Source organism: Rhinolophus ferrumequinum, chromosome 9, assembly GCF_004115265.2.
Source record: "Rhinolophus ferrumequinum isolate MPI-CBG mRhiFer1 chromosome 9, mRhiFer1_v1.p, whole genome shotgun sequence".
Classification (NCBI taxonomy): Eukaryota; Metazoa; Chordata; class Mammalia; order Chiroptera; family Rhinolophidae; genus Rhinolophus; species Rhinolophus ferrumequinum.
This window is the reverse complement of record NC_046292.1, coordinates 22,447,234-22,474,234: the sequence shown is the minus strand read 5'-3', so window position 1 is coordinate 22,474,234 and position 27,001 is coordinate 22,447,234. Positions and strand designations below refer to the sequence as shown.

Sequence of the window (27,001 nt, the reverse complement as noted above, 5' to 3'; positions counted from 1 at the left end):
ATTGAAGAGAACCACAGGAAACCAGAGTATTTCCTTATACTGTTACCTCGTTTTGGCTTGCAGAACCGGAATGACTTTGCCTAGTCTTCTCTCAGGGGCTTTCAGCTTCCCAGAATCCTTGTCAAGAACATCCTGCTTTTTTTCAGCGCAGAAGGAACACAGAAGGAAAGATAGTCCTTAGTTATAAGAAAATAACTGAATATGTAAATATTCTTCAACTAAAGGCCTCAAAGGCATATCCTTGACCTGCTGGCGCTATGTTAAGTACTTTGAATGAGATGGTAACTATAATCTTAAGGGAAAAAAAGGAACTTTAAGCAGTAGGGATTATTAAACCCATCTGGCAGAAGGGGAATCAGGCTCAAAGAGGTTAAGTAAATTGCCCAAGATTTTTCAGCTCTTCCAAGGCTGACTCAGAGCTGGTGCTGTATCTATTATAGCAATATAACCAAAGATTGAGATTTAGGCTGAAGCCCAAAGAAAGAAAAAATAGTAAAATCATCATCTTAGTAATTATTCAACAAAGGTAATTTAGTATCATGTACATTACTATAAATACATTACTTTATTAATCTTTACTATACCATGAAATATTTACTCCAATTTATAGATAAGATATGTGAGGGAATAGCGAGACTAAATAATTTGTTCAGGGTCACGATGCTAGACAGGATTCAAACCCCAATTTTTCTGAATACAAAGCTCTGCTATACAGCTTCTGAATGAAAATAATTTTTTCTCTTCACTTTCAAAATATATACTTACTTTGTTTGATGAACTGGAAACAACTGAAAACCTCATTTCACAACTCGATTTATGTGATCCATTTCTCCAGGATGACCCTGTATTAGAAGTCTCTGAATGGTCCAATAGCTGAGAGAATACAGGTGTAGGTTTCTTACTGTCAGGCATACTTTTATCAGAGACAGTTTGTTTAAAGTTACTGTTTGAAGGAGAAGGGAGCAGAGGCCCATCCCAGGCAGAATTACTAGGGCTGTTCCCTTCAGATTCAGTGCAAAGTTTGCTCTTTTTTGGGCTAACACCATCTTCTCTCATCTCTTCTCCAAGGGAGGAGGGTTTTTCAGTATCTTTGGATGTATCAGTCTTGTCCTTACCAAGCACAGCATCATAAACTGTTGGATCAAATGGTGCAACAACTGTTAATTTTACAAGATTCTTTTCTAGTGCAAAGCGTCTGTTTAATGGTTTATTAGGAATTGGTACATTACCAACTGATGTACTTAGTTGAGGTAATTTGAAGAGGCCAGGAGTCTCAGCTACCGGTCCCAAGCTGCACAAGGAATTTTTCTCTTGCGGAGTGTCAAGTAGAATTTGACCCACTCTTCCTCCTTTCTCAACATGCCTGCTGTCATCTTCAGGCAACTCTTCATGACAAGAAATATGCTCATTTGATACGTTATCATCCTTTAAGAGCTCTTCAATCTCTTCCTCCGTGAAACTGAAATGGTCATCATCTTCTTCTCCAACAGATGGCTCTAGCAAGGAGTCATCCAATCCATCCTCATCCAAGGAACCCCAAGAAAATGGGGCATTGTCTTTAGGCAAGAGAGAGGTACCAGAAGGCTGTTCTGAGGGCACCAGTGAGCACATCATATCTGGAGAAATAAGAGGCAGTTTTGCTGAGGAATAGGAAATACCTTTTACCAACTCCAATCTGCTCTCTAGAGTGGTGGCATCCTAATATTTCAAATCTTTGCACTATGACTTGTAACGTGAAAAATAATTTTAAGATATTTAACCTTACCAGAGTTATGGAAATACATTAAAACAATGAAAAACTTTTTACCCTATCAAATGGGTAAAAATTAGGAAGACATGATAATCTAAGTATGTGAGACCCCACATACTAGCAGTAGGAATATAATTCAGCACAATATTTTGTGGAGAGTAATTTGGCAGTACCACTGGACCCAGCAATTTCACTTCGGGAAGTTTATCCTACAGAAACACCTATACAAATGCACATGGATAATTTACAAGGATGTCCAAAGCAGCATTATTCAAAATAGTCATATATTGACAATAACCTAAATGTCTATCACCAGGAGAACAGTTCAGTAAAATCATGGCACATTCATGCGATGGAATACCTTACAACTCCAATAGTACTCCCTTTTCTGCTGTTTGGCTTTCCACTGTTTCAATTACCTGCACTTTCAGTTACCCAAGGTCAAGCAAGGTTCAAAAATATTAAACGGAAAGTAAAAGCGGGACGGTGGCCATGGAAGTCGGAATCCACTAAGGAGTGTGTAACTACTCACCTGCCAAATCAACTAGCCCTGAAAATGGATGGCTCTGGTTTTCGTACCAAAAAAACAAAAAATTAAAGAAATGAACAATTCTTAAGTTTTAAATCACACGCCATTCTAAGCAGTGTGATGAAATCTTGTGCCATCCCACTCTGTCCTGTCCAGGACGTGAATTATCCCTTTGTCCAGCATACCCACGGTGTATATGCTACCCTCCCATTAGGCATTTCGTAGCCATCTCGGTTATTAGACTGTCGTGGTGTCACAGTACTTATTTATGTTCAAGCAACCTTATTTATTAAATAATGGCCCCAGAGTGCAATTCGAATACAACAAAGAGAAGCTATAAAGTGCTTCCTTTAAGTGAAAAGCTATGTATATACATAGGAAAAAACCTATTAATAGTATATATAGGGTTCAGTACGATCTGCAGTTTCAGGCATCCACTGGGGGTCTTGGAACATATCCCCCGTGGAGAAGTGAGGACTACTGTATTTAAAAGTACAACGAAGTATATCTGCATATACTATCACAGAATAATATATACACACCATACAAAGAAAATGAATATATGTTATGTAAAATGTTTGAATTTTCAGTTTACACTTTTTAAAAAATAAACATGTATTACTTTTGAAATTAAAAATAAAAAAGTTATAAAATTTAAGAATACAAGAAGAATTGTCTTCCATACTGTGTGGAGCTGGGGCGTGATCTCTGCCTTTGCCACGAGACCAAATGGAAAAAGGTTTCAGCTCCTGCTAGCTGCTCCTTTCAGGAGACTTGTCAAAATGATTGACTCCCACCTTCCTGCAGGCACAAAGAAAATTAAAGGATCTTCTCATCACTTTCAACTCTGCTAATTACAAAGTCAACTGTATAATGCTTTAAGGTGCTCCATATATTAATTTTGATTTTTTTTTAAACACTAGAAAGTTGGATTTTGAGTCAAGAACATCAAAAAAAAAAAAACCTTCAGAGGAAAAATTATGCAACTAAGGAACTAGTTTTGTTGCAATAATTTGTACTTTTCTAAGAATATCATTTGGGCAGCCGGATGGCTCAGTTGGTTAGAGTGCGAGCTCTGAACAACAGGGTTGCCGATTCGATTCCCACATGGGCCAGTGAGCTGCGCCCTTCACAACTAGTAGGCTAAAGGACAACGACTTGGAGCTGATGGACCCTGGAAAAGCACACTGTTCCCCAATATTCCCCAATAAAAATTAAAAAACAAAAAGTAATTGCAATTAAAAAAAAAAAAAAGAATATCATCTGCTCTAATAGATGAATACTGGCTTGGGAGTCCAAAGACCTGACGTGGGTTGTAGTCCTGGTTCTGTCACTAACCAGCTATGATATTTGGACAAGCCAGTTAACCATTGGACTTGTTTCCTCATTTACAAAATGGGGGAGGGATGGAAAAGGGGGACAAGGTGATGTCTAAGATTCCACCAACATCTAACAGTTAATCATGACCCACATACAAAAGTCTTTTTCAATATAAGTATAAATGTAAAGAACAGGTCTGGAAAAACACAAACACGAATTGATGACTGCTATAACTTGTGGGGGGACAGAGAGGTCAAGGGGAGACTTTAGTCAGTATCATTTTACTTTTCTACTTGAATATTAATATATTACTCATGTAACTAAAACCTAGTTTTTAAACAGCTACTAAGAGATCTAATCTTTATTTTCTAGATGGGAAAGGTGATAGAAAGCTAATATTTTACATATCACATGTCAACATCTGAAAAGCTTTATGAAATGTTTAAACACAACTCAATAATTTGGAAAACTCCCTATAGTCTTTTTTTTTTTTTTTAAGATTTTATTGGGGAAGGGGAACAGGACTTTATTGGGGAACAGTGTGTACTTCCAGGCCTGTTTTCCAAGTCAAGTTGCTGTCCCTTCAATCTTAGTTGTGTCGGGCGCAGCTCAGCTCCAGGTCCAGTCGCTGTTGCCAGCCGCAGGGGGCGCAGCACACCATCCCTTGTGGGAGTTGAACCGGCAACCTTATGGTTGAGAGGAAGCACTCCAACCAACTGAGCCATCCGCGAGCTCAGTGGCAGCTCAGCTCAAGGTGCTGTGTTCAATCTTAGTTGCAGGGGGAGGAGCCCACCATCCCTTACAGGACTCAAGGAATCGAACTGGCAACCTTGTGGTTGAGAGCCCACTGTCCCATGTGGGAATCGAACCGGCAGCCTTCGGAGTCAGGAGCATGGAGCTCTAACCGCCTGAGCCACCGGGCCGGCCCCTCCCTATAGTCTTTTAATTGTGAATTTTCCCCACCCCACTTCCCTCTATGCCACACCCTGAATTTGTTTTAATTCACGCATTCTTTCAGAAAACATTTTCTGAACTACTATCATCAGAGCACTAAGCTAGGTAATATGTCTCTATACGATTTCTAAAAAATAAAGATATGAGGGCCGGTCTGGTGGCTCAGGCGGTTAGAGCTTCATGCTCCTAACTCCAAAGGCTACCGTTTCAATTCCCACATAGGCCAGTGGGCTCTCAACCACAAGGTTGCCAGTTCAATTCTTCCAGTCCCGCAAGGGAAGGTGGGCTGTGCCCCCTGCAACTAGCAACAGCAACTGGACCTGGAGCTGAGCTGCGCCCTCCGCAACTAAGACTGAAGGGACAACAACTTGAAGCTGAACGGCACCCTCCACAACTAAGACTGAAAGGACAACAACTTGACTTGGAAAAAAGTCCTGGAAGTACACACTGTTCTCCAATAAAGTCCTGTTCCCCTTCTGCAATAAAATCTTAAAAAAAAAAGTTCTCTGGTGAACACACAATGTGATATATAGATGATGTATTACAGAATTGTACACCTGAAACCATGTAACTTTACTAACAATTGTCACCCCAATAAACTTTAAAATAAAAAGTTCTCATCACAAGAAAAATTGTAACTGTGAGGTGATTGATGTATGTTAACTAAACTTACTGTGGTAATCTATCGCAATATGTACATTATCAAATCATTATGTTTTACACCCTAAAATAATGGAACGTTATGTGTTAATTGTACCTCAATAAAATTGAGGGGGGCAATAAAGAAAATAAAAAAAGGAACCTAGTTAAACTTACTCAGCTGAGAAATGAGGTGGGACAAAAAGGGAAGAAATATTAAGTACCCATTATAAATCAGGCATTTAAACTGAGACATTTTCCAACTCTAATTTAACCCCTTAAGTTAATTCTGTAATATACATCTCATCAAAGAAATAAGGTTTCTGTTGTATTTAAACTTAAAGCTGCTAAGACTTTTTCTCTTATTTTACCAGCAATTATGAGAGTTCCAGGCACTGAAGCAGGTGCCTCTTACGAAGAGAAAAGTAATTTCTCTGTCCGGTGATTGAGTTATTTTATATAGTTATTTCCTTAGGCAACAGTAAGAAAAAAGTTTACTTTTGGAAAAAAACGTACTTAAAGTTTGCGGTTGTCAAGCACAAGTAAGTATCACAGACATAGGGGTTAAGCAGCTACATTTCTGAGAAGCCCTTTCTGAGCCACTACCCTCATTCTCACTCCAACTCCTTCCAAAAGGTCTAGTCCAAGTACTTGCTTAACCAAATGAAGAGTTCAATAGATTTTCACTCTTGGGAAACTCAACTTCAGAGTTATAAAGTAACTTAGCCAAGTACACAGAACTAATAGTGATAATTCTAATAATGCTAATAATGATTCCAAAGGCTTTCAACCACCGTGATAGATTTGCCCGGGGGCAGTCAGCAAATGGCACAGCCTTCTAAATTCAGTACACTCTAATATACATGAAAGATGTGGACATCAATTAGGGTTTTTGGTGCCTTGGCAAAAATAATTTAAGCTATCTTATTATGCAGTCTTCCCTTGACTTTCCAGGTGGAATGGAAGAACTGAGAAACACCCCTGAATGTGACCAAAACTCACTGAAAGAAAAAATATCTTTACTGTGCACACATAGGACCAATCAATATCCCTCACAAACACTGAAAGCATCAATTCCTATGCCACACAACATCCGGAGGCAGAGCTGGCTCTCCTAAGCTTCTCTCATAAAATGTTCCAATAGGTCTGAGAGCAAAAGCATGCAAAATACCATATGCATATAATTTTAACTTGCAAAAATCATGCTCTTCATAATTTTATTTCCTCATTTAAAAAATACTGATAATTAAAAATATATACAAAAATAACATAATAGCATAAAGAACTCCCACATATCCAACACCCAGCCCCAGAAACTATTAACCCATAACTAATCCTGCCCCTTCTACCCTGGCACTTTACCGGATTATTTTGAAGCAAATCCCAGGCATCACATCAGTTCATCTGTAAATAACAAGAATTCTTTATCACAAAAAAACCCGATTCACATTTCCACTTATTTTATAAATGCCATATTTTTTTAAAGATTTATAAAAATCAATATCCAAGTAAGGTACATACATTGCAATTGGCTAATATGTTTTGTATTTTAATCTATAGATTTTCCATTTTTTCCTTGCAATTTATTTGTTAAAGAAACAATACCATAAATTGTGTACAGATACACACATATAGCATTACGAAAACATGCATAGGAATAAAAAACACCAAATTCAGGATAGTGGTTATCTCTGGCTGTGGGGAGGAAAAGAGGAATGGCAAGGGGACATACGGCTTCAATTCTATCTGTAATGTTTTATTTCTTAAAAAAAAAAAAAAAAGACCTAAAACAAACATGGTAACATAAGATAACGCTGAATGGTGAGTAGAATAGTATTCATTACTATGTCTTATAAATTTTATATGCTTGAAATATTTTTTTTTAAGTTTTAAATTAGAAGTCAGTGGGGAAAGATAACAATGATTACATTCTGAAGTTTCAAATGTCCTCTCCTATAAAATAGGGACCATCACAGTCTCTACCTCATAGGGTGTTTGGAAGAATTTAATGAGATCACGAACACAAAGCACTTAGCACACTACAGGCACCATGTAAAAGCTAAGTAAGTAGTGGCTATAGCTATTATTTCACCCCACCCTCATCACCTCCCTGATGCCTGAAGAGTATTAAGAGATGCATAGGAATGGTAGGAATGAGTACTGAACTGGTAAGGAACTTCCCCTAGTCCTTGCTTGTTAAGAAATTATTTGGTATGCTCTGATCTCTTCTAGTTTAAACCAGCATTCAATCATACTGTCACTAAATTAAAGACCAGGCTCTATGGACATCTGAAATATAAGGCAAATTCTGCAAATTAATGGTCACTGAAGTTATCTTGTATAGCGAAATTAAACTAACAGAGACCTCAGCAATTCACTTGAGGTCTCTGAACCTCAAAACAGATGAGAACACTCATCTGCAAAATGGGAAACTATTCAGTGCTAACTTCAAACACAGATTATCATGATCAAATGAGGGTGTGTTTATGAAAGCACGCTCAACCTAAAAGCCCCATACTAATGACAGTTGATATTTAGGGAATTTGCAAGGGAGGAAGAAACTCTCAGAAAAAATTGAAGTTCTAAAGTGAAGTTCCACAGCACTGCCTTAGTACTTCTGTCTGCCATGCTACCATCACTTGCTGTTTCTGGCACTTGCTTTGTAACAGCCACCTAAAACACGAGGATCTCTTTCTTTTTAAGGGAAGAATGTTTCCCATCACCCAAAGTCTCTCTTTGAATATCTCTGCTCCCCATCCCTTCTGTGACCCTATTCTGTCTCTCACCTGTCCACCCCCTTCTTCACACTTCAGTTTACCACACCACGCCCTTGCTCTGTTCTGCTACCTTCTGGTTGCAACCTCAGAAACTGGTTCCCTTTCTATTTTTATCACACCTAAGAAACCTATTGTCTTAGAGCCAAGATGTTTTTTTCAGGCCCCTAAAATTGCAACAGCAGACACAACCCCACATCCCTTTCAGGACTCTAAAAGGAAGATCATTAATTACCAAGCTGGATCTGACAGGTGTGGTCAGAGGCAAGGATGATTTCTAATGGACAGAACTTCCCCACCAGCCTTTGATTTCCAACCTTGCCCACATGTAATAACACCCGTGAGGCATATTGCACAAATGGCACTCAGTAGGGTTTACCCCTCATAAAAAGAACATAACGTTTAAACAAAATCAAAGTGAACTGAAATTTTCCTAAGAATTGGGCAACTAACTCCCTTTGAGGTAACTGGAAATGCTGTAGGACAGAAAAACAACCCAGGGCAGGAAATCTCTGCTTTAAGTAACATTTCACTAGATAAGGGCCCCAGGACTCTCCTCCCACTTGGGTACAGGAGACCGAATATTGCTAAGCTGCAGCAACAGGTTTATTTTTTTTAATGATTTATACAGGTTTGCTAAAGCTTGGAACCTCTACAAGAAACGGGAGGTCAGGCGGGGGCAGCAGGTGGGCAATGCCATCACTTCTGGGCCCGCTCTAGGGCCCACCCTGCATGCCAACTGCCTTCCCTCCTGCCCGGTAAGGAACTGGTGGTGTCTCGTTTGTTGAGAGCCAGGAGGGAGAGTGGCCCAAATCCACCCTCCGGAGGATGCCGCCTGACCTCTCCCTGCACTCCTTTAAGAACTGCTTCGGTCGCCAGCACACCATGGCCCCGAGGCAGGGCCTTCGCACTTCCCTCCTCCTTCCTGCGAGAAGACCAAGAATTCCCGCCTCCCCGCGGAAGGCGGGAGAAGCACGGGCTTGATTCCCGCCCCTCCCCCAGTAGGGCAAAACCGCCCGTCCGCAGGCCAGCGTCGGCACCCGTTTCTTAGGACGGCGACCTACACCCACACCGCTGCCGGACAAAGGGCCCCCCGTCGCTCTCCGGAGGGGCGGGTCCTCCTCTCCTTCCCTCAGGAGCCAGGCGCGGCGAAGAGACCGCGATCTCCTCCCTGCTACACCCTCCCCCAGAGGGGCAGGGAGCAGCGGCATCGCCCACCCACCTACACATCCACTTCCCCACACGCACACCCACGGGGCAGGGAGAACCGACGTCGTTCCCAGCCTCTCAGGACACCGAACAGCCGCCCTTTTCCTCAGCAGGTTGAGGGGCACCTACTGCCCGCCGACGTGGAGGTGGGGGCAGGGACACTCTCCCCCCCTCCCGCCACCATCACCTCAGGAACGAAAAACGAACCCTTCTCCCAGCAGGGCGAGGGCCTTCCCACCCCTCAACGGGGCGGACTGCGTGTGCGGCCCCCTAAAGAAGCAACAGGCGACCCCATCCTCCTCCCAGCCGGGAAATGCCGACACCCTCGACCCTCCCGCTCTTCACCTCCGGAAGCCGGGCCGAAGCCTAGACGAAAGACCGCGCCTCACTCCGCCCCCTGCGCCATTTTGTCGCCCCCCTCCCCGACCTCCCCCACCCCGAAGCAGCCGGGCCAGAGCCAGGGGTAGGGCAAAGAGGCAGTGATTGGCAGGAAACCGCCCCGCCTCTCAGAGGGTGGTGCCCCGCATGGCGCTGCAACCCCGCCCCGACACCGCCTACCCCGACTACTGGCCCCACCCCTTCTCGTCTCATCGAACCGCTCGACTCTCTGTTGCTCCTGACTCCCGACCACTGCCAGGCGGAGAAGGGTCCAGGCCGAGCAAGCCGAGCGACGAGCTCAGCTGATGCAACCTGATTGGACTCGCATTACTGTTCCCGGCACGCGGCGACGGCGGCGACCGAGGAAGGGGCGCGGTGCCAGACTGATCACGGGAGACGGGCGACGGAGCCATGGGGGACGCTCCAAGCCCACAAGAGAAGCTGCAGCTTATCACCCGGAACCTGCAGGTCGGTCCTTGGAGTTGGAAATGCGTTGTTGGGGATTTGGGGCCCGGGGTTCAGTGATCCTGAGCCCCACTACGGGATCCTAAGTGTGTGGGGTCGGGGACTCCGCACCGAGGCAGCGCTGAGAGAACCTGCAGTCCTCGTGACTCGTCGGTCAGTCAGTCAGTCAAGCAGCAATTAGCTGGGTAATGCAGAAATCACAGTGGGCTCACCTCCGGTGTGCAGTTACCTGTGTTGAGCCGGGCTTTGAAACGAGGACTCCCATTCCACCCACCGTGCTATGTGCCAGTGTCGCGAGCGACCACTGAGCTTACGGTCTGCTAGTGCAGTCTCTGTAAGACAGTGGGCTTTCCCCCACGACTGACCCTGACGGTCTTGCGTATCGTCCGACAACCGTTCGGCTATCTTTGGCCCACACCAGTGTGGTCCCCGCAGTGGTCTATGGGCCGAACGAGAGACAAGGGCAAGTACACAGGTAAGATGCCCTCACACTCTGATCACACAATTCAATATAGGGTACGAACAGCATTCCAATCCCAACTACAGCACACAATAGTAAATTTAGGATTACGAACCAATCCCAAAGTCAATTCGAGCGCGGAGTCCACCGGTGCTGGGGCACAGCGGCTAGTCCAGGAGGTAGTTCTGGAGAGGATCAAATCCGGTCGGGGAGTGAGGTTGGAGCTCAGAGGTTGACGGAGTAGCAGGAGCAGCATGGTCTTCTCTCAAGGGAGACCGTCTTTCCAGGGTCCCTAAGCCTTGGGTCCTTAAGGGCTTCAAGTCTGGATGTAACTGGGCGGTGCCCTTCTATCAATCCTTGTAGCTGGTGTCTCCCCCAACTGTACTTGTTTACTTGTACAAACAAATTGTTTACTTAGTAGGGCATTCCCTTGGCACTCAGTGTCCAAGATGGAGTCACTCCTGCTCATACAAAATGGAGTTACTCTTGCTCACACAAATACCTTATTTTAGGCACTCTGCACAGCCAGGAGCAGTGCTAGGCGCTAGGGTACACTCGGCCCCTGCCCTCCCAGAGCTTGTCTAGAGGGAATTAAACTCTAAAAATGACCTGTAATCCAAACACTTAATTACAGTTGAAGAAAGTACTGGAAGTTACTATACTTGGAGCTTTGAAAGGAAATTAGGGGAAGAGCTGGGGGGAGTGTCAGGGAAGTCCGAGGAAGTGACCTCTAAATTGTGCTGTGAAGGATGCAAATCACTTCTTCACACATGTTCCTGCTGTTTCCAGGAACAAGCAGGAGTAGAAGTTAATGAGGAAGAATGGAGGATGAGAAGGGGACATTTAAGGTAGAAGGAACCCAGATCAAGACCCAGAAGGGAGAAAGAACATTGGTTCAGAGAAAAGGCTAATTTGGCAGGAGTAGACTGAGCAAAGTGCAGATTAAGCACTTAATAAATATTTATATTGCTCATTCCCTTGCCTCCTTCAGGCCTCTGACTATTGTCACATTATTAGGAAGGCCTTTCCTGGACCACTTTGTTGTTGCTTCTTCATAAAACTTTGTCACCATCTGACATACTATACATTTTACTTGTTTGTTTAGGAAGCATAGCAGGGACCAGGTCATGAAGGTCTTGTAGGCTGTTTAAAATTGGGTTTCTATTCTAAGAGCAGTGATACATTGGTTGGGCTGCAGCTTTTTTTTCTTCTCTCTTTTTGAGATACAATTCACATACCATAAAATTCACCCTTTTAAAGTGTACAATTCAGTGGGTTTTATTGTAATTACAAGGCTGTGCAACTATCACCATCACCCCACAAAAAAACCCATACCCTTAGAAATCACTGACCATTCCTTCCTTCCCCCCAGTCCTAGAGAAACACTAATCTACTTTCTGTCTCTGAATTTGCCTATTCTGAACATTTCATTTAAATGGAATCATACAAATGTGGCTTTTTGTATCTTACACTTAAATGATAATTTTTTTCAAGGTTCATCCATGTTGTTGTCCTATCATTCCTTTTTATGGCTGAATGATACTTCACTATTCAGTCGATGGGCATTTGGGTTCTTTCCACTCACAACTTGATCTTAACCAGAGATTCTTGCATGCTTCCTCTTAGCCAGATCCCTTTGTTTCTTAGCCTCTCTCCATAAAATAGTGCTGGGTGAGGACAAAGGACGTACACAGCTAATGGCATTGACTCACTCAGGTTTTAAAGTGTAAGTGATACGACCTTTCCTTGGGTGGTGAGAACCTTCCAAGTATCTAAATAGTCAGAGGCTCAGAGGATTCAGGATCAGCCTCCAACCAGCTTGGAACAGGATTTTAACAAATCCTGCTAATAGTCAATTCAAACCAGCAAAACAATTTTTGTCTTCATGGGTTCCAACAGCCTCCACGACCATCACTTGAAGAAACATTAAAATCTCTTTTTATCTGCAGCATACTGACCTATTCGGATTTTTCCAGTATGTCTTAGGGAAAAAGGAGATTATTAAAGTATTTAAACCAGCAAATGAGATAATCAAATTTTGGGTTTTAGAGATCTCTCTGGCTGCCTTTTGGAACATGGATTGGAGAGAGCAAGATATGGGAAAACTGTTAGGAGGCTTCTACAGTAATCTTGGTGTAATCTGAGGTTGGCCTAGAATAGGATGGTTGTATAGAGGCAGATACAAGTAGGAGGGTTTAATAACTGTTTCAGAATAATATGCAAGTTGGTGAATGATAGCACCATTTACTGAACGAGGGATGAAACCATACATGAAAAAGATGGTTGGGGAATGAGGTAGGAAGATAAGAACATGAACTTAGTTTTGAACATGTTGAGTTTCAATTAACTGGGTTGATAACAAGAATATGGTTCTATATGTGGGTGTAAGCAGGAGATTTGGGAGTTACTAGCTCATAAATCGTAATTGAAGCAACCAAAGGGGATCAGGGGGAATGTACAGTGAGTGAGAAGAGATAAGGCCGCAAGGATTGCTAATATTTAATGATTAGGATGAAGAACACACGCAAAAAAATCTGAGACCTAGCAACCAAAGAGGCAGGAGGAAAACTAAGAGAATGAAAACTAGAGGAGACCAAAAGAGGAGTGTGTTTCAGGAATGGTGTGAGAACTGAAAAGTATTCATTGAATTTAGCAACATGGAGACCCTTTGTGATCCTCGCAAGAGCATTTTCAGTAGTGTGATGCTGTATGGAATTCAAACTGGAATGGAAGAGAAGGAATGGAGATCAGAAGAAACAACTATTTCAAGAAGTTGGCTGTGAAAGGAAGGAGCATGAGTTAGAGGTAGTTGCAGGGGAAGATGTAATTAGGGACATGCCCCATTCCCCTAACGTCAGCGTCATTCCACTGGAGTGGAACTAGCAACAGCACCAACTTATGCTGGCTCTCATTCTGGGCTGAGGGCATGGCTGGCCCACTCTGCTGGCTCTGAGCCTGGACACCCCCAGTGACACATACCTTTGTTTTCCTTGTCACAGGGTAAAGGATGAGCAAGGTGGGTCACCAGCATTAAACCAGCTCTTCTGCTTCCACAACAGGAGGTTCTGGGGGAAGAGAAGCTGAAGGAGATACTGAAAGAACGGGAACTTAAAGTTTACTGGGGAACAGCAACCACCGGCAGGCCACATGTGGCTTATTTCGTGCCTATGTCTAAGATCGCAGACTTCCTGAAAGCAGGATGTGAGGTAAGAAGTAATGTTATAAACCAAGCAGTTGCTCTCGGGGAATGGCCAAAAGAGACTTAACAAGGGCAGGACCAGGAGGAGGGGTTTGGAGGTACTTAGACAAATTCACATTTTGGTGGCCCCTTATCTGTATGTCTAGGTAACAATTCTGTTTGCGGACCTTCACGCCTATCTGGATAATATGAAAGCCCCATGGGAACTTCTACAACTCCGAACCAATTACTATGAGAATGTGATCAAGGCAATGCTGGAGAGCATTGGTGTGCCCTTGGAGAAGCTCAAGTTCATCAAAGGCACTGATTTCCAGCTCAGCAAGTAAGTGCTTGTTCATCCACCCTCCTCGTGGCTCTGATGCGTCTAGCTAATTACAGTCCTGTGGAATCCAGGCACTCTTTAAATTTGGATTAGAAGCTGTTTGGCTCTAGCTATTAAGAACCATTACAAGTTCTATACCTTTTGTCCTTTTAACACATCCATCAAAAATGTGCTGACTAGTAAGTGCCTAGGTACTCTCCTATTTGCTAGAGATATAAATGTAACCATAATGAAGTCCTTAGCCTGTGGGAGAGTAATGATGAACCATTCAGCCTCACTTTCTCCTTCCAGCCTCAGCAAATGATGATAAAGGAAATGTGAAAGGAAAATATTTTGCTTGTTTTTCACCTCCCCAACAATTTTTGTTAATGTTTTATCAATTTTATTCATATTTTGTAATGTTAGCATACATATAATTTTGAGTCCTAATTTTTTTTTTTAATTGGGGAATATTGGGGAACAGTGTACTTCTCCAGAGCCTATCAGTTCCAAGTCGTTGACCTTCAGTCTAGTTATGGAGGGCGCAGCTCAGCTCCAAGTCCAGTTTCCGGTTTCAGTCTTTAGTTGCAGGGGGCACAACCCACCATTCCATGCGGGAATTGAACTGGCAACCTTGTTGTTGAGAGCGCACGCTCTAACCAACTGAGCCATCAGCCACCCCTCCGGAAGCTCAGCAGCAGCTCATTGTCTTCAATCTAGTTGTGGAGGGCGCAGCTCACTGGCCCATGTGGGAATCGAACCGGCGACCCTGTTCAGAGCTCGCGCTCTAAGCAGCTAAGCCATCCGGCCGCCCCTGAGTCCTAATTATTTAACTTAACAATTTCGTAAGTAATTCCCCCATGGTGCCACATTTTTTTTATTTCTAAGACCTCTCAAATATTCCATGTATCCCTTTACTGGTCACTTTTGCGTTTAAACCCTTAGAACAAGTTTTTAAGGTAAGCATTTTATCCTATTTCACAGATAAGGCAATAGATTCAGGTTTAAGTTCATATAGCTAGCAAGTAGAAGAGTCAGGTGTGAACCCAGAACTCTTGCTTTCAACTTAATTTCTCATTTTACTTCATCCTAACATAATTTCCTTTACCATTCCCCACTGTTGGACATTTATAGAGTTTTAGATAAAGCATATAAACAGACTATATAAACAGATGTTTGAATCTACAGCCTCAGTAGAGTACCTGAGATTTCATTCATTTTACATTGATTCTACAAATATTCAGGGAGCACTTTTATTATATGGTAATAGATGCTACAAAGCAGGCAGGCAGAAGGAAAGTTCGTTCTCGGGAAGTGGGGAGTTTCTAGCTAAATAGAGTGGTTACAGAAGACCTCTATGATAAAATGGCATAAGACGACAAGAGACCCGACAAAGGTGAGGAAACAAGTCGTGCAAATATTGTATTGAGTTCTTAGTATATGCCAGACACTGTTCTAGGTACTGGGACTGTAATAGTGAATAACTTGGGCAAAGTTTTTATTCTCCTAGAATAAAGGTGGGATAAATAAAGCTATTCTGCTTCAAAGTCACCCCATCTTTTTCTATATACAAAAGTGACTTCAAAGGAAGATGGCTTTGTAAGTTCACGCTTTGATGCTCTTCCTCTATTCCAAACACAATGATGATACTTAAAAACATAAAAATTGAAAAAATAATAATTTTTAAAAAGGGCATAGCCAGGTTTATAAACAAGCTAAACATCTCTGTGGTAAGAGAAACAATTGAAATGTAAATTGGTGAGTGGGGCTGAAGTTACACGTCTGCTGGATTCCAGTCTGGAAGTGGGCATTGGGGACAAACCAGGCTGACTGCTTAAGGCCAGAGGATAAAGTAGGGCCTTTCCCCTTTTCCCATTTTCACTCCTCTTCAGGGAAAGTAGAGCTGGGGCGTGGGGCACTATTGGCCACCTACCTGAATCTTTAGGGACTTTTATTAAGATTCAGGCCTATGGAGACTGGAGTATGTGCACACCATAAATTGAACCAAGCTCCCACTACCTACGAATGTTACATCCCTGATATTACCAAAAAAACATAAGTTCTCAAATGCCAAGAAATTATATCCATTAAAAAAAGGAAATTATAAAATAGAAATGAAAATGAATATATAGAAATACAAATAATTATTTAGAAATCTTGGCAATGTAAAAGTCATTAAAGTAAAAACAATGAAACAAAAAACCCACAACCACCTTCAATAGATGGGATCAAGTCTAGACTGAACACAGTTGAAGTGAAGATTATAGATTTGAAAGGTAATACTAAGGAATTCACCCAGAATGCAGAGAAATGGACAAAAACTGCAAAAGTGTTTAAGATGTAGGTAAGGACTTTATTTTTTAGCAGTCTGGCAGAGTAGTTTAGTACTCTGACCAACCTTCCAGCTGAAAACAACTGAAAATTCTGGATAAAATATTTTTTAAAGTTCCTAAATGCTTCAAATTAGTCAATTAACAAATTAGTCAAAAATATACGCTTCGTGGCCAGAAAGTGGAAATACAAAGAGATATTATGGTTCAATTAATCTCAGATGTCTTAAAATACTGCTAATAATCTATAACATGTAAAAGACTCATCTAGATTTAAGAGATGTTAAATATTTAAAAATATACATCTTAGGATCTATAAAATACGGTAAGTAGAACGTTGAAGACTACTTGCACCTTGAGGGAGTTCATTGCATAATATGCACTTGATCTTTGGTTTCATGTCCCTCACAGACCATAATGAAAAAAAAAGAGAGAGAAAAAGTTAAGTATAAATGAGAGTACTAGGCCAGGAGGTCCAATATTTGAATAATCAAAGGGGGTCACCTACAAAACGCTGGGAATCAGGATGGCTTTACGTTTCTCAAAAGGAACACTGAAAACCAAAAGGTGTTGAAGCAAAGCCTGTCAAATTCCAAAGGAAAAGAATTTCCAATCTGAAAGTCTATACCCACCAAACTACAATTCAAGTGTAGGGATAAAATATATCTGAAAATATTTATCTGAAAAATTTTATTTTCGTGTTTTTGTTGGCCATTTGTGTGTCCTCTTCTGTCAAGTGTCTATGCAGGTGTTTTGGCCTATTTTTCTACCCTTTTTTAGGAGTTCCTCATACATTCTGGATACCAAATCCTTTGTCATTCATGTAGCATGGGGATTGAGAATTAACCCACAGAACAGAATAGAGAGTTCAGAAATAGATCCTGACAAATATGGAAACTTGATATATGTCAGAGCTGGTATTGCTTATCAACAAAGAAAGAATAAACTTTTTAGACAAAATGGTTCAGAGACAATTGGTTATCTATATGGGGAAAAATGATCCCTTCATTCCAAGTGGATTAGAGATTTGATTGTAAAGTCCAAACTATTAAGACATTTTAAAGACGATATGTAGGACCATCTTATGATCTCAGGGCAAGGAAAATTAAACAAGACACACTGAAAGCATAAAGCACAGGAAAGAATTGATGAATTCAACTACATTAAAATTAAGACCTTCAATACGTCAAAAGTAAAATAAAGTGAAAAAACAAGCCACCAACTAGGAGAAGATATAACTACATGTAACAGGCAAAAGATTTTAATATCCAGTATTATATGTCAAAAACTACAAAATCAACAGTCAAAAAATGTCATTCTGGTAGAAAAAGACTTAGACATTTCACAGAAGAAACCAAATGACCAATACGTGTATGGAAAGATGCTTAACCTCTTTGGTTATTATTCAAAGAAATGTAGATTAAAACTAATGAGAAACCACTCATGCTTTCCAAATTGGCAACATTTAAAATAATGACAATATTAAGTAATAAAATTGATAAAAGCCACTTTGGAAAATAGTTTAGCATTATCCACTAAAGTTCAAGATGCAAGTCCCTTACGATCAAGAAATTCTATTCCTTGGCATGTATAAAAAACTTGCACATATATACCAGGATACACATATAAAAATATTTACAACACATTTTTCAGAGATACAAACATAGTGTAAAACTGGAAAAAGACAAGTTCAGGGTGGTGGTTACTGTGGAGAAGGAAGTGGGATAGGATTGTTGGGGGGTACGCAGCTTCAGAAGTAATTAGGTCCTTTTTCTTAAACTGAGTGATAGGTACACTATTCTTAAGAAAATGGAAGATAGATTGAGAAATTCTGATGTTTATTTAATAGGCATTCCAGAGGAAGAAAATGGAGGGGAATGGCAGAGAAGCAGTATTTCAAGAAAGAAGTGAAGAAAAAGATTAATTAAAGCCATCTTTAAAAAGGAAACAGATAAAGTAGTATTTTGAATGAGAGGATAGACCGTTCACATTTTAGAAGCTACTAGGCAGTGTTCTCTTGGAATGTCATAAGATTGAGAGAGTGAATTAATGTGCTTTAGGATTAAACTGGGGCCTGAGCCCAGTCTTACAGCTATTTCCTCTTCCTTTCCTCTTCAGAGAGTACACACTAGATGTATACAGACTCTCCTCTATGGTCACGCAGCACGATGCCAAGAAAGCTGGAGCTGAAGTGGTAAAGCAGGTGGAGCACCCATTGCTGAGTGGTCTGCTGTACCCCGGACTACAGGTACTTGGGAGGGATGGAGTTGCCCAGTGACCTTTTCTGTTCTGTTTCTAACCACTGATCAAAACCTCTCTCTCAGCCCTGTCAAACTGATGCACTTGCTGTTCCTTCATCCTGTAGGCCTTCCTTCCTGTCTCCTTCCTGTCCCCATCCCTACTTCCTGGAACCCTCTTTGACTTTTTCAGTTGTAAGCCCTTCCCTACCTATCCTTTAAAATACTGCTCATCTCACCCATCTTCCTTATGTTGATCTTAATCTCTTAATTGAAGAAAATTAATTTCAGAGCAATGTGTGAAAATAAGTTTTAGGCATGATCTTATTTTCCATTAAACAAAACAAGCATATTCTATTTCATGTGCATGTATATTTGCAAGTTGTTGATACTGGTTACCTCAGGATGGCAGGATGAAAATGCAGATAGATTTAATTTTTTCCTTGTATATTTCTGTGTTTAATGTAAGAAAATTAGGTCTTCCCTTGTCACCTCCAAGTGACCTTTCCAAAGGTTAAACCCAGAGACATTCTAGATCTGCACTGTCCACTATGGTAGTTAGACTCTAGTCGTAGTCATATGTGGCTATTAAAAGTAATTAAAATTAAAATTTTTAGTTCTTCAGTCACATTGGCTATATATTTCAGGTGCTCATGAGCCACTTGTTGGACAGCACAGATACAAAACATACTCATAGTCACAGAAAGTTCTGTGGGACAGTGCTGTTGTAGATTCTTCCTGCTTGCTCACCTTTCTCCACCTCTCCTTCTTCCTCTTACCCCCATCCAATCAGACACGAAATTTTATCAATTCTACTTCCTAAAAGTCTCTTAAATTCAATCTTGCTCTATATCCGCACTGACTTGATTCATCATTGTTTGTCACCTGGCCTTACAGCAATATTCTTTGTCTCCAACTCACAGGCCTCCACTCCATGCTCTGGCCTCTCACTGGTGTGATCTTTCTACAGTGCAGGCCATTTTCTCCCCTCTTTAAAACCATTCATGGACCAGAATAATGCTAGGCACCCTAGCATGACATTCAGTGTCCTTACGTATTTTTCTAACGTCATCATCACTAACCACTTTCCACATCCCTTGGAGTTTGTGCTTTAGCAGACTGAATTACTCATAATTTCCCTAAACACTTCACACCTCTGCACCTTCTCACATGCTCTTTCCACTGCCTGGTGAAAAACATCTATATATTCTTCAAAATCAAGTTCGGCCCACAAGCTGATTCTAGGAAGCCTTAATGCCACTTGTTTGACCAGATAGAGACAATCATTTCTTCCTTTGTGTTAGCACTGTTCTTTAAATGAACATCTAGGTTGGTCGCCTAGCATACTGTATTGAAATTATCTGTTTCCTTGTCTCTCTCCGAAACTGGGTAATTGGCTTCTTGAAGGCAGAGTCTGGGTCTGATTCTGCATCCACAGGGCTGGCACTAGGCCTGGCATGTAGTAAGTGACAGTAACTCTTTGTTTACTAGTTTAGCCTTGCCTTTATTTCTGAGCCCTCTGGGCACTTTCTTCTTTTTCCACTTATTTAACATTTTTCATAGGCTGTGTTATGCAGGGGTTATCTTTGATATGACTATGGTTCGTTGTCTTCTTCCCTCCCTTCCCCACTGGGTTGTGAGCTTCCTGAGGCTAGAGACTTCTTCTTTTTTACCCCATGACATCCACTTGGAGTGCTGTTTGGTACGGGCACTCCGCAAATGTTTATGGAGCTCTAGAGGCCAACAGGGAGGCTGGATGCTGCTTATTTACTTCCTGGCTCTACCTTCTGAAAACCATAGTGATTTTCAAAAGTTTCTGATTTCTCAGACCCATATAGAAGAAATGCAGTAGGAGTTTATGCCCATGTGTTTCTCTCCACAGGCCTTGGATGAAGAGTATTTGAAAGTAGATGCCCAATTTGGAGGTGTTGATCAGAGAAAGATTTTCACTTTTGCAGAGAAGGTTAGTGTCCGCTTTCCTATCTTTTTTCTTTTGAGCCTCAGAAGTATGCAGTTCAAGTTTATTGAATGTGCCAGTCCCATTACTCATAACCTTATTGTATGGTAAGTGTTTTTCTGTTTTGTTTTGTAGATGAGAAAACTGAGGGTAGAAAGAGTAAGAAAGTTGTCCAGTTAGTGACCGAGCAGAAATTAGCACCTAGATCTGTCTGACTCAAAAGCCCATGCTCTTGCTACCGCCAGGAAGCTGCCCCCAGACCTGTTGGATTTGCCTCTTTCCTAATGGCTTAGTTTCCAGGAAAAGGCACTAGCAGTCACAACTACTGTTCTTTCTCAGAGTATTTGGTCTGTTTGCTCTGGATCTTACAAAAACCACTCATTTCTAAGATGAGGTTTAGCAGGGCTTAAAGGAGGAAATTAGCGCAAGCCGGTAATAGTTTTTTCTGGGAAAGAACTTGAGTAAGTTGGAAAGGTCTATTGAGAAGTGGTTGGTATTTTTGAAAGCTTCTCAAAACCTCACATTGGCAAGGGTGGGAAGAAAATACTGCTAGTAGAAAAGTACATTCCTAGAGGGTGTTTTGACAATTCTAAAATGATTCTGTCCTTTGTCCTAATAATTATACAAATTTGTCCTAGGGAAATAATTTTAAAAGTGTAATTTGAGTTATCTATAAAAGTATTTTTCACATTATCAATTAAAGCAAAAATCTAGAAATAAACATATCAGATGACAAGGGATTGGTTAAATACATTATGATAAATACAATGGAATATTATATATTTTTTAATGATTTTGGGGTATATTTAATGAATAGGGAAATGTTTACAACGTAAATTTTTTGATTAATCAGGTATTTCTCATTATTCCATTTTATCTCCTCTATTAACTTTTTAGTTGAACCTTCTTTTATTTAGCAGAGATATGGTCCATGGCTTATTTATGTATGACTCAGAAGCTCTGAGAATGGCTTTTATATTTATTAAGGGTTATTTAAAAAATGAAAAATACACAATAGAGACCACATGTGGCCCACAAAGCCTAAAGTATTTATTATCTGGCCCTTTACAGAAAAGTTTTGCCTACTCCTGCCCTAGAGATTACATGTATCTTTGTAATTTATTACAGTTTAAGTTAGATATTTTTACCACTTCCCAACAATGCAAGAACCTATAATAATTTTACTCAATTAAATGCCCTGCTACCCTTTTTGCTATTGTTGTCATGTGTTTTACATATATTTTAAATCCCAAAGACTTTATTTATTTTCTTTTAATTTTTAAAAATATATTTTTCAATTACCATTGACACAATATTACATTAGTTTCAGGTGTACAAAACAACATAGTGATTAGACATTTATGTACCTCACAAAGTGATAACCCAAATAAGTCTATTAGCCATTTGACACTGTACATAGTTACTACAATATTATTGACTATATTCCTATGCTGTACTTTACCTCCAAAGACTTTATTATAATTGTTTTTTAAACAGTCAATTTTCATGTATACTTAATCACTACTTACCGTTTCTGATACTCTTGATTCTTCCTGCATTTCTGTATCTCCATGCTTCCATCTGGGATCATTTTCTTTTAGCCTAAAGAACCCCCATTAGTATTTCATGTTTCATAATGAATTCTTTCAGCTTTCTTTTGTCTGAAAACACCTTTTTTTTTTGCATTCAATGGGTATAGAATTCTAGGTTGGCAATTATTTTTCTGTTAGCACTTTAAAGAGTTGTCCCATTGCCTCTGGCTTCTATAGTTTCCATCAAGAAATCACCTGTAAGTATTATTGTTTCTATTTTGTAGATAACATATCTTTTCTTTGGCTGCTTTTAAGGTTATCTCTTTGTCACTGATGTTCAGCAATTTTACTATGACGTTTTTAGGTATAGTTTTCTTTGTATTTATTCTGCTTGGATTTTGCTAAGCTTTTTGAGTCTGTGGGTTGATGCTTTCATCAAATTTGAAAAATTGTCTCCTTTTATTTCCTTAAATATTGCTTCCGTCCTATTCTCTCTTCCTCTCCTAGAACCCTAATTTTACATAGGTTAGACCTCTTGATTGTGTCCCACCTGTCTCTTATATTCTGTTCTGTTGTTTTCCTTTCTTTGTTCTCTCTGGGCTTTAGTTTGGATATTCTCTATTGACTTTTCTTCAAGTTCATTAATCCTGTCTTCTGTTGAATCCATTCAATATTGTATTGTGCCATTTCAGAACTTCCATTTGATTCTATTTTATACATTCCTATTCTCTTTTATAATTCTCCATCTTTTATCTGTTTTGCCCATCTTTTCCTCTATTTCTTTTAACACACCAGTTGTAGTTATTTTGACACCCTGATCTGCTTATTCTAATACCTGGATGGTTTCTGACTCTGCTTTTGTTGACTTTTAACTATCAGTCACTTTTTTCTGCTTCCCATTTCTCGTAGTTTTTTAATGTATCAAAGACATCATAGATATGTTGTAAAGGTTCTGTGTTATGTTTATAGAGTTCTATGTTTTCTGTAGGCTGTTAAATTATTGACTTATCTATCACCATGATCCTGTCAGGGCTTGGTTTTAGGCTTTGTTAGAACTGGTGTATTTCAGTTTTGCCCTTATTCCTATGATGTGGTTCTTATTCTTGGGATATGGCCTTTCTGGAGTCTCATACTGAAATTTCAAGGTGTTCACAGAGCCCTCTCTACTTTGATTGGACCTAAACTTTAACCCCTGTCTCCTCGGCATTGTGCAGCCTCTGAAATCTGTTTAGGTCTTGAGCCTCCCAGAGCCTGTTCTTCCTGGAGTTTCTCCATATGCATGCACAGCTATGAGTCAGTCAACAAATCAGTGGGGAGTTTTGACTTAGATTTTTGGAAGGGGGTTCTCTTCTTTCTAGAACCCTTCCCAAATGCTAGCCTCCTGGCAGCCATGAACTCCAATGTCTGTCTCCTCTTCTTAGTCAGACTGCTGCTATCTGCTTGGTCTCTTTTTCTCAGCACCCGATTTGAAAAAAATGCCCTCAAGCAGAAAGCTGGGGTGCATGTGTGGTCACCTTTGCTTTCCCTTCTCTCAAGATTTGTAGCTGTACACCTGTTGCTGTCCAATGTTTACAAATGGTTATTTTACATATTTCCAGCTTTTATAATTGTTCATGGTGGGAGAATAAATCCAGTAACCTCACAATGTAATATTAATAGAAAAGCAGTTGGGGAAAAAACTTTGTTTACATCATGATCACCATTGAAAGTTATATTCAATAGGAAAAAAAGATTGGCAGGACCATGTGAAATTGTTAAGCTTCATATATTCCTTCCAATCGTAGATGAGATAGAGGTACTGAGGAGGAATTTATACTAATACCTGCTTTGTGTGTTTCTTTCAAACTCTTCAGTACCTCCCTGCACTTGGCTACTCGAAACGAATCCATCTGATGAATCCTATGGTTCCAGGATTAACTGGCAGCAAAATGAGTTCTTCAGAAGAGGTAGGTTGCCAGCTCAGACTTGAGTCTAGAAATCTTCAGCAAGAGATGAAGAGATCAAGGACACAAAAGAATACTAACCTAGCTTACTAGAATTCTTAAATATTTGAATTATAAGTAATCTTAAGTCTTCCAGTTAATTCCAGGGGTTATTGAGTATTGAAGGACCCAGAAGCAGTCCTGCTGGGATTCGATCATAATTTTAAGAGTTTTACTGCTACTGATAAAAAGCATAAGCAAAAGTAATTTCTTCATTCATAGAACTCATATGATAAAATTCAGCCTTATTAATGAGAAGGCCATGGTTGCATTTCACCAACTAGCATCTTGATTCTTAGGGTGATGTCTGATATAACTAATGTGATAAATATGCTGTCCTCTAACATTTAAAAGTCCTGCTTAAGGGCCAGCCCGGTGGCTCAGGTGGTTGGAACTCAGTGCTCCTAACACTGAAGGCTGCTGGTTCGATTCCCACATGGGCCAGTAGGCTCTCAACCACAAGGTTGCCGGTTCAACTCCTTGAGTCCCGCAAGGGATGGTGGGCTCCGCCCCCTGCAACTAAGATTGAACACGGCACCTTGAGCTGAGCTGCTGCTGAGCTCCCGGATGGCTCAGTTGGTTGGAGCGCATCCTCTCAAACACAAGGTTGCCGGTTGGACTCCCGCAAGGGAGGGTGGGCTGTGACCACTGCAACTAACAATGGCAACTGGACCTGGAGATGAACTGCGCCCTCCAACAAGTTAACTTGGAAAAAGACCTGGAAGTACACACTGTTCCCCAGTAAAGTCCTGTTCCCATTCCCCAATAAAAAACTTTAAAAAGTCCTGCTTAAGGAAAGGACACTTTTGTTTTAATCACTAAGGGGATAGAGTAGAGGACTTAGTGGAACCCAAAGACGTGAAAGGTTAAGTTCAGGATTCCCAAACATGACTGTTCTTCAGAATCACATAGAGAATTAAAAAAAAAAAAAAAAAAAAGTCAATTAGACCCTGTCCTTAGAGTCTGATAAGTGATTCTGGGAAACAACTTGGCAATCTGTATTTTCTTACAAATCCTACTAGATGATTCTGTTTAAAGTCACGTTTGGGCACTCATCTAGTTCTTTAAGTCTGAGTTCTCGATCTTTGATCAGAGATTAGTAAATATATTCCTGGAAACTTATTATTTTTAAAATAATATTCCTTTTTCTCTCAAGTTAAACTGTTCCATGTGTCAGTCATTTCTCTGACAAAGTATCATATTACTCATCCTATTTGGTGACATTCACCATATCTCAAGCTTGGAAATCAGTTCTAGCAGCAGTTCCCGAACATGACTGCATCATAATTACTTGGAAAGCTTTTTAAAGATACAAACACCTGGCTCAGCCCCAGGAGAGTTTGATTCATGAGGTTTGGGTGGAGCCCAGTAATTTATATTTTTTAAAAGCATTCCAAGTGATTCACATACAGTCATATGTGGACCAGAATTTAGTAACCACTGAACTCTAATGAATATGAGCTCACTTACTCCAAAATAAGGAACAAATCCTATTACCTTAAAAAGGAAAAATGGCTCTAAATAATTCATAATAACTGGTGTTGGTGATTGCTGATGACAACGTCAATTAGCGTACCCCTTTCAGAAAACAGTTTTGGATCTAACAGTTTTTGGTAGTGTAAGGAAATAATCCTAGAGAAGGAAAAACAAAACAACTCTAAGATGTTCATTGTAGCATGATATGTTATTTGTAACATTTTGAACATAATCTGAAAGTTTAGAAATTATTAAATTATGTTGTCAATAATTGGGACTATAACACAGCATAAAAATTATAAGAGAAGACTAGGTAGCCACTCAGAAATACTTAGGACATAGCTTTAAGTGAAAAAACACAGAACATTTATTCTCTAACTACAAATTTGTAATGATTCCATGTGCTGTAGCAAGGCCTTAGAAGAACACAGAACAATTAAAATAGTTTTATTTATTGGGTGTCAATATTGAGAGTGGTCCTTCACTGATTAATTTTGCTTTTGTTGTTTAATGTTTAAATCTTTGTTTAAAAAAATAAAATACAGTTGACCCTTGAACAATGTAGGGGTTAGGGGTGCCGACCCTCCTTTCCCCCCCACGCATGCAGTTGAAAATCCACGTATAACTTTTGATTCCTCAAAAACTTAACTTCTGGGCAGCCAGATGGCTCAGTTGGTTAGAGCGAGAGCTCTTAACAAGATTGCCAGTTCAATTCCCGCATGGGATGGTGGGCTGTGCCCCCTGCAACTAAATTGAAAACAGTGACTAGACTTGGAGCTGAACTGTGCCCTTCAAAGCTAGATTGAAGGACGACGACTTGGAGCTCATGGGCCCTGGAAAAACACACTGTTCCCCAATATTCCCCAATAAAAAATTAAATAAAACACAACTACTAGTAGTCTACTGTTGACTGGAAGCCTTACAGATAACATAAACAGTCGATTAATGATTCATGTTTTATGTGTATTATATACTGTACTCTTAAAATAAAGTAAGCTAGTGGAAAGGAAATGTTATTGAGAAAATCACATGGAAGAGAAAATCAATTACAATACTATATGTATTTATTGAAAAAATCTGCATGTTAGTGGATCCATGCAATTCAAACATGTTGTGCAAGGGTTGACTGTACACAGATTAGTTGAGCGTATTCTCATTTTCAACCACAAGAGGTCCCCTTCTCCTCCATGGCTTCTAGGAGTCCAAGATTGATCTCCTTGATCGGAAGGAGGATGTGAAAAAAAAACTGAAGAAGGCCTTCTGTGAGCCAGGAAATGTGGAAAACAATGGGGTTCTATCCTTCATCAAGCATGTCCTGTTTCCCCTCAAGTCTGGTAAGACACTCCCTGTCTTCTTCTCAGAGGCCAGGCTGAAATAGCAAAACTAGTAGTGACCATACTTGTGATCATACACTATATCATACTTGTGATTTGTCACAGCGTCTTCCTCCAGAGACAGGCTTCCCTTGGTTGTCTGTTTTGAATTCTCATATGTTAGTGTATGATTGGT

At 40.4% G+C, this 27,001-nt stretch overlaps 3 protein-coding genes across 20 annotated transcripts in view; 2 read left to right on the top strand and 1 right to left on the bottom strand.

The window, feature by feature from the left end:
* Positions 1-9,637, bottom strand: part of S100PBP (S100P binding protein) — a 31,689-nt gene extending 22,052 nt beyond the window's left edge. For 4 of the 17 annotated variants that reach the window (XM_033114591.1, XM_033114602.1, XM_033114604.1 and 1 more), the window contains exons 1-4: positions 9,521-9,592; positions 6,555-6,596; positions 766-1,616; positions 47-135 (exon numbers count right to left, since the gene is read on the bottom strand). In XM_033114591.1, coding sequence (XP_032970482.1) covers positions 47-135; positions 766-1,614 — 938 coding nt within the window. In that variant the 5' untranslated portion in view covers positions 1,615-1,616; positions 6,555-6,596; positions 9,521-9,592. The other 13 variants (XM_033114592.1, XM_033114609.1, XM_033114603.1 and 10 more) reach the window with 11 other exon arrangements.
* LOC117027051 (basic proline-rich protein-like) lies at positions 7,327-9,642 on the top strand. Its single transcript, XM_033114482.1, has 2 exons — positions 7,327-7,339; positions 8,828-9,642. Exons 1-2 carry the CDS (start codon positions 7,327-7,329, stop codon positions 9,640-9,642), a joined length of 828 nt encoding a protein of 275 aa, XP_032970373.1.
* YARS1 (tyrosyl-tRNA synthetase 1) overlaps positions 9,221-27,001 on the top strand; it is a 26,333-nt gene continuing 8,552 nt past the window's right edge. The window contains exons 1-7 of one of the 2 annotated variants that reach the window (XM_033114589.1): positions 9,221-10,021; positions 13,538-13,684; positions 13,824-13,999; positions 18,427-18,556; positions 20,428-20,508; positions 23,888-23,980; positions 26,691-26,826. In XM_033114589.1, the coding sequence (XP_032970480.1) occupies positions 9,965-10,021; positions 13,538-13,684; positions 13,824-13,999; positions 18,427-18,556; positions 20,428-20,508; positions 23,888-23,980; positions 26,691-26,826 (820 nt within the window). In that variant the 5' untranslated portion in view covers positions 9,221-9,964. Of the gene's footprint in view, positions 10,022-13,477; positions 13,685-13,823; positions 14,000-18,426; positions 18,557-20,427; positions 20,509-23,887; positions 23,981-26,690; positions 26,827-27,001 lie in introns of both variants that reach the window. The other variant, XM_033114590.1, reaches the window with a different exon arrangement.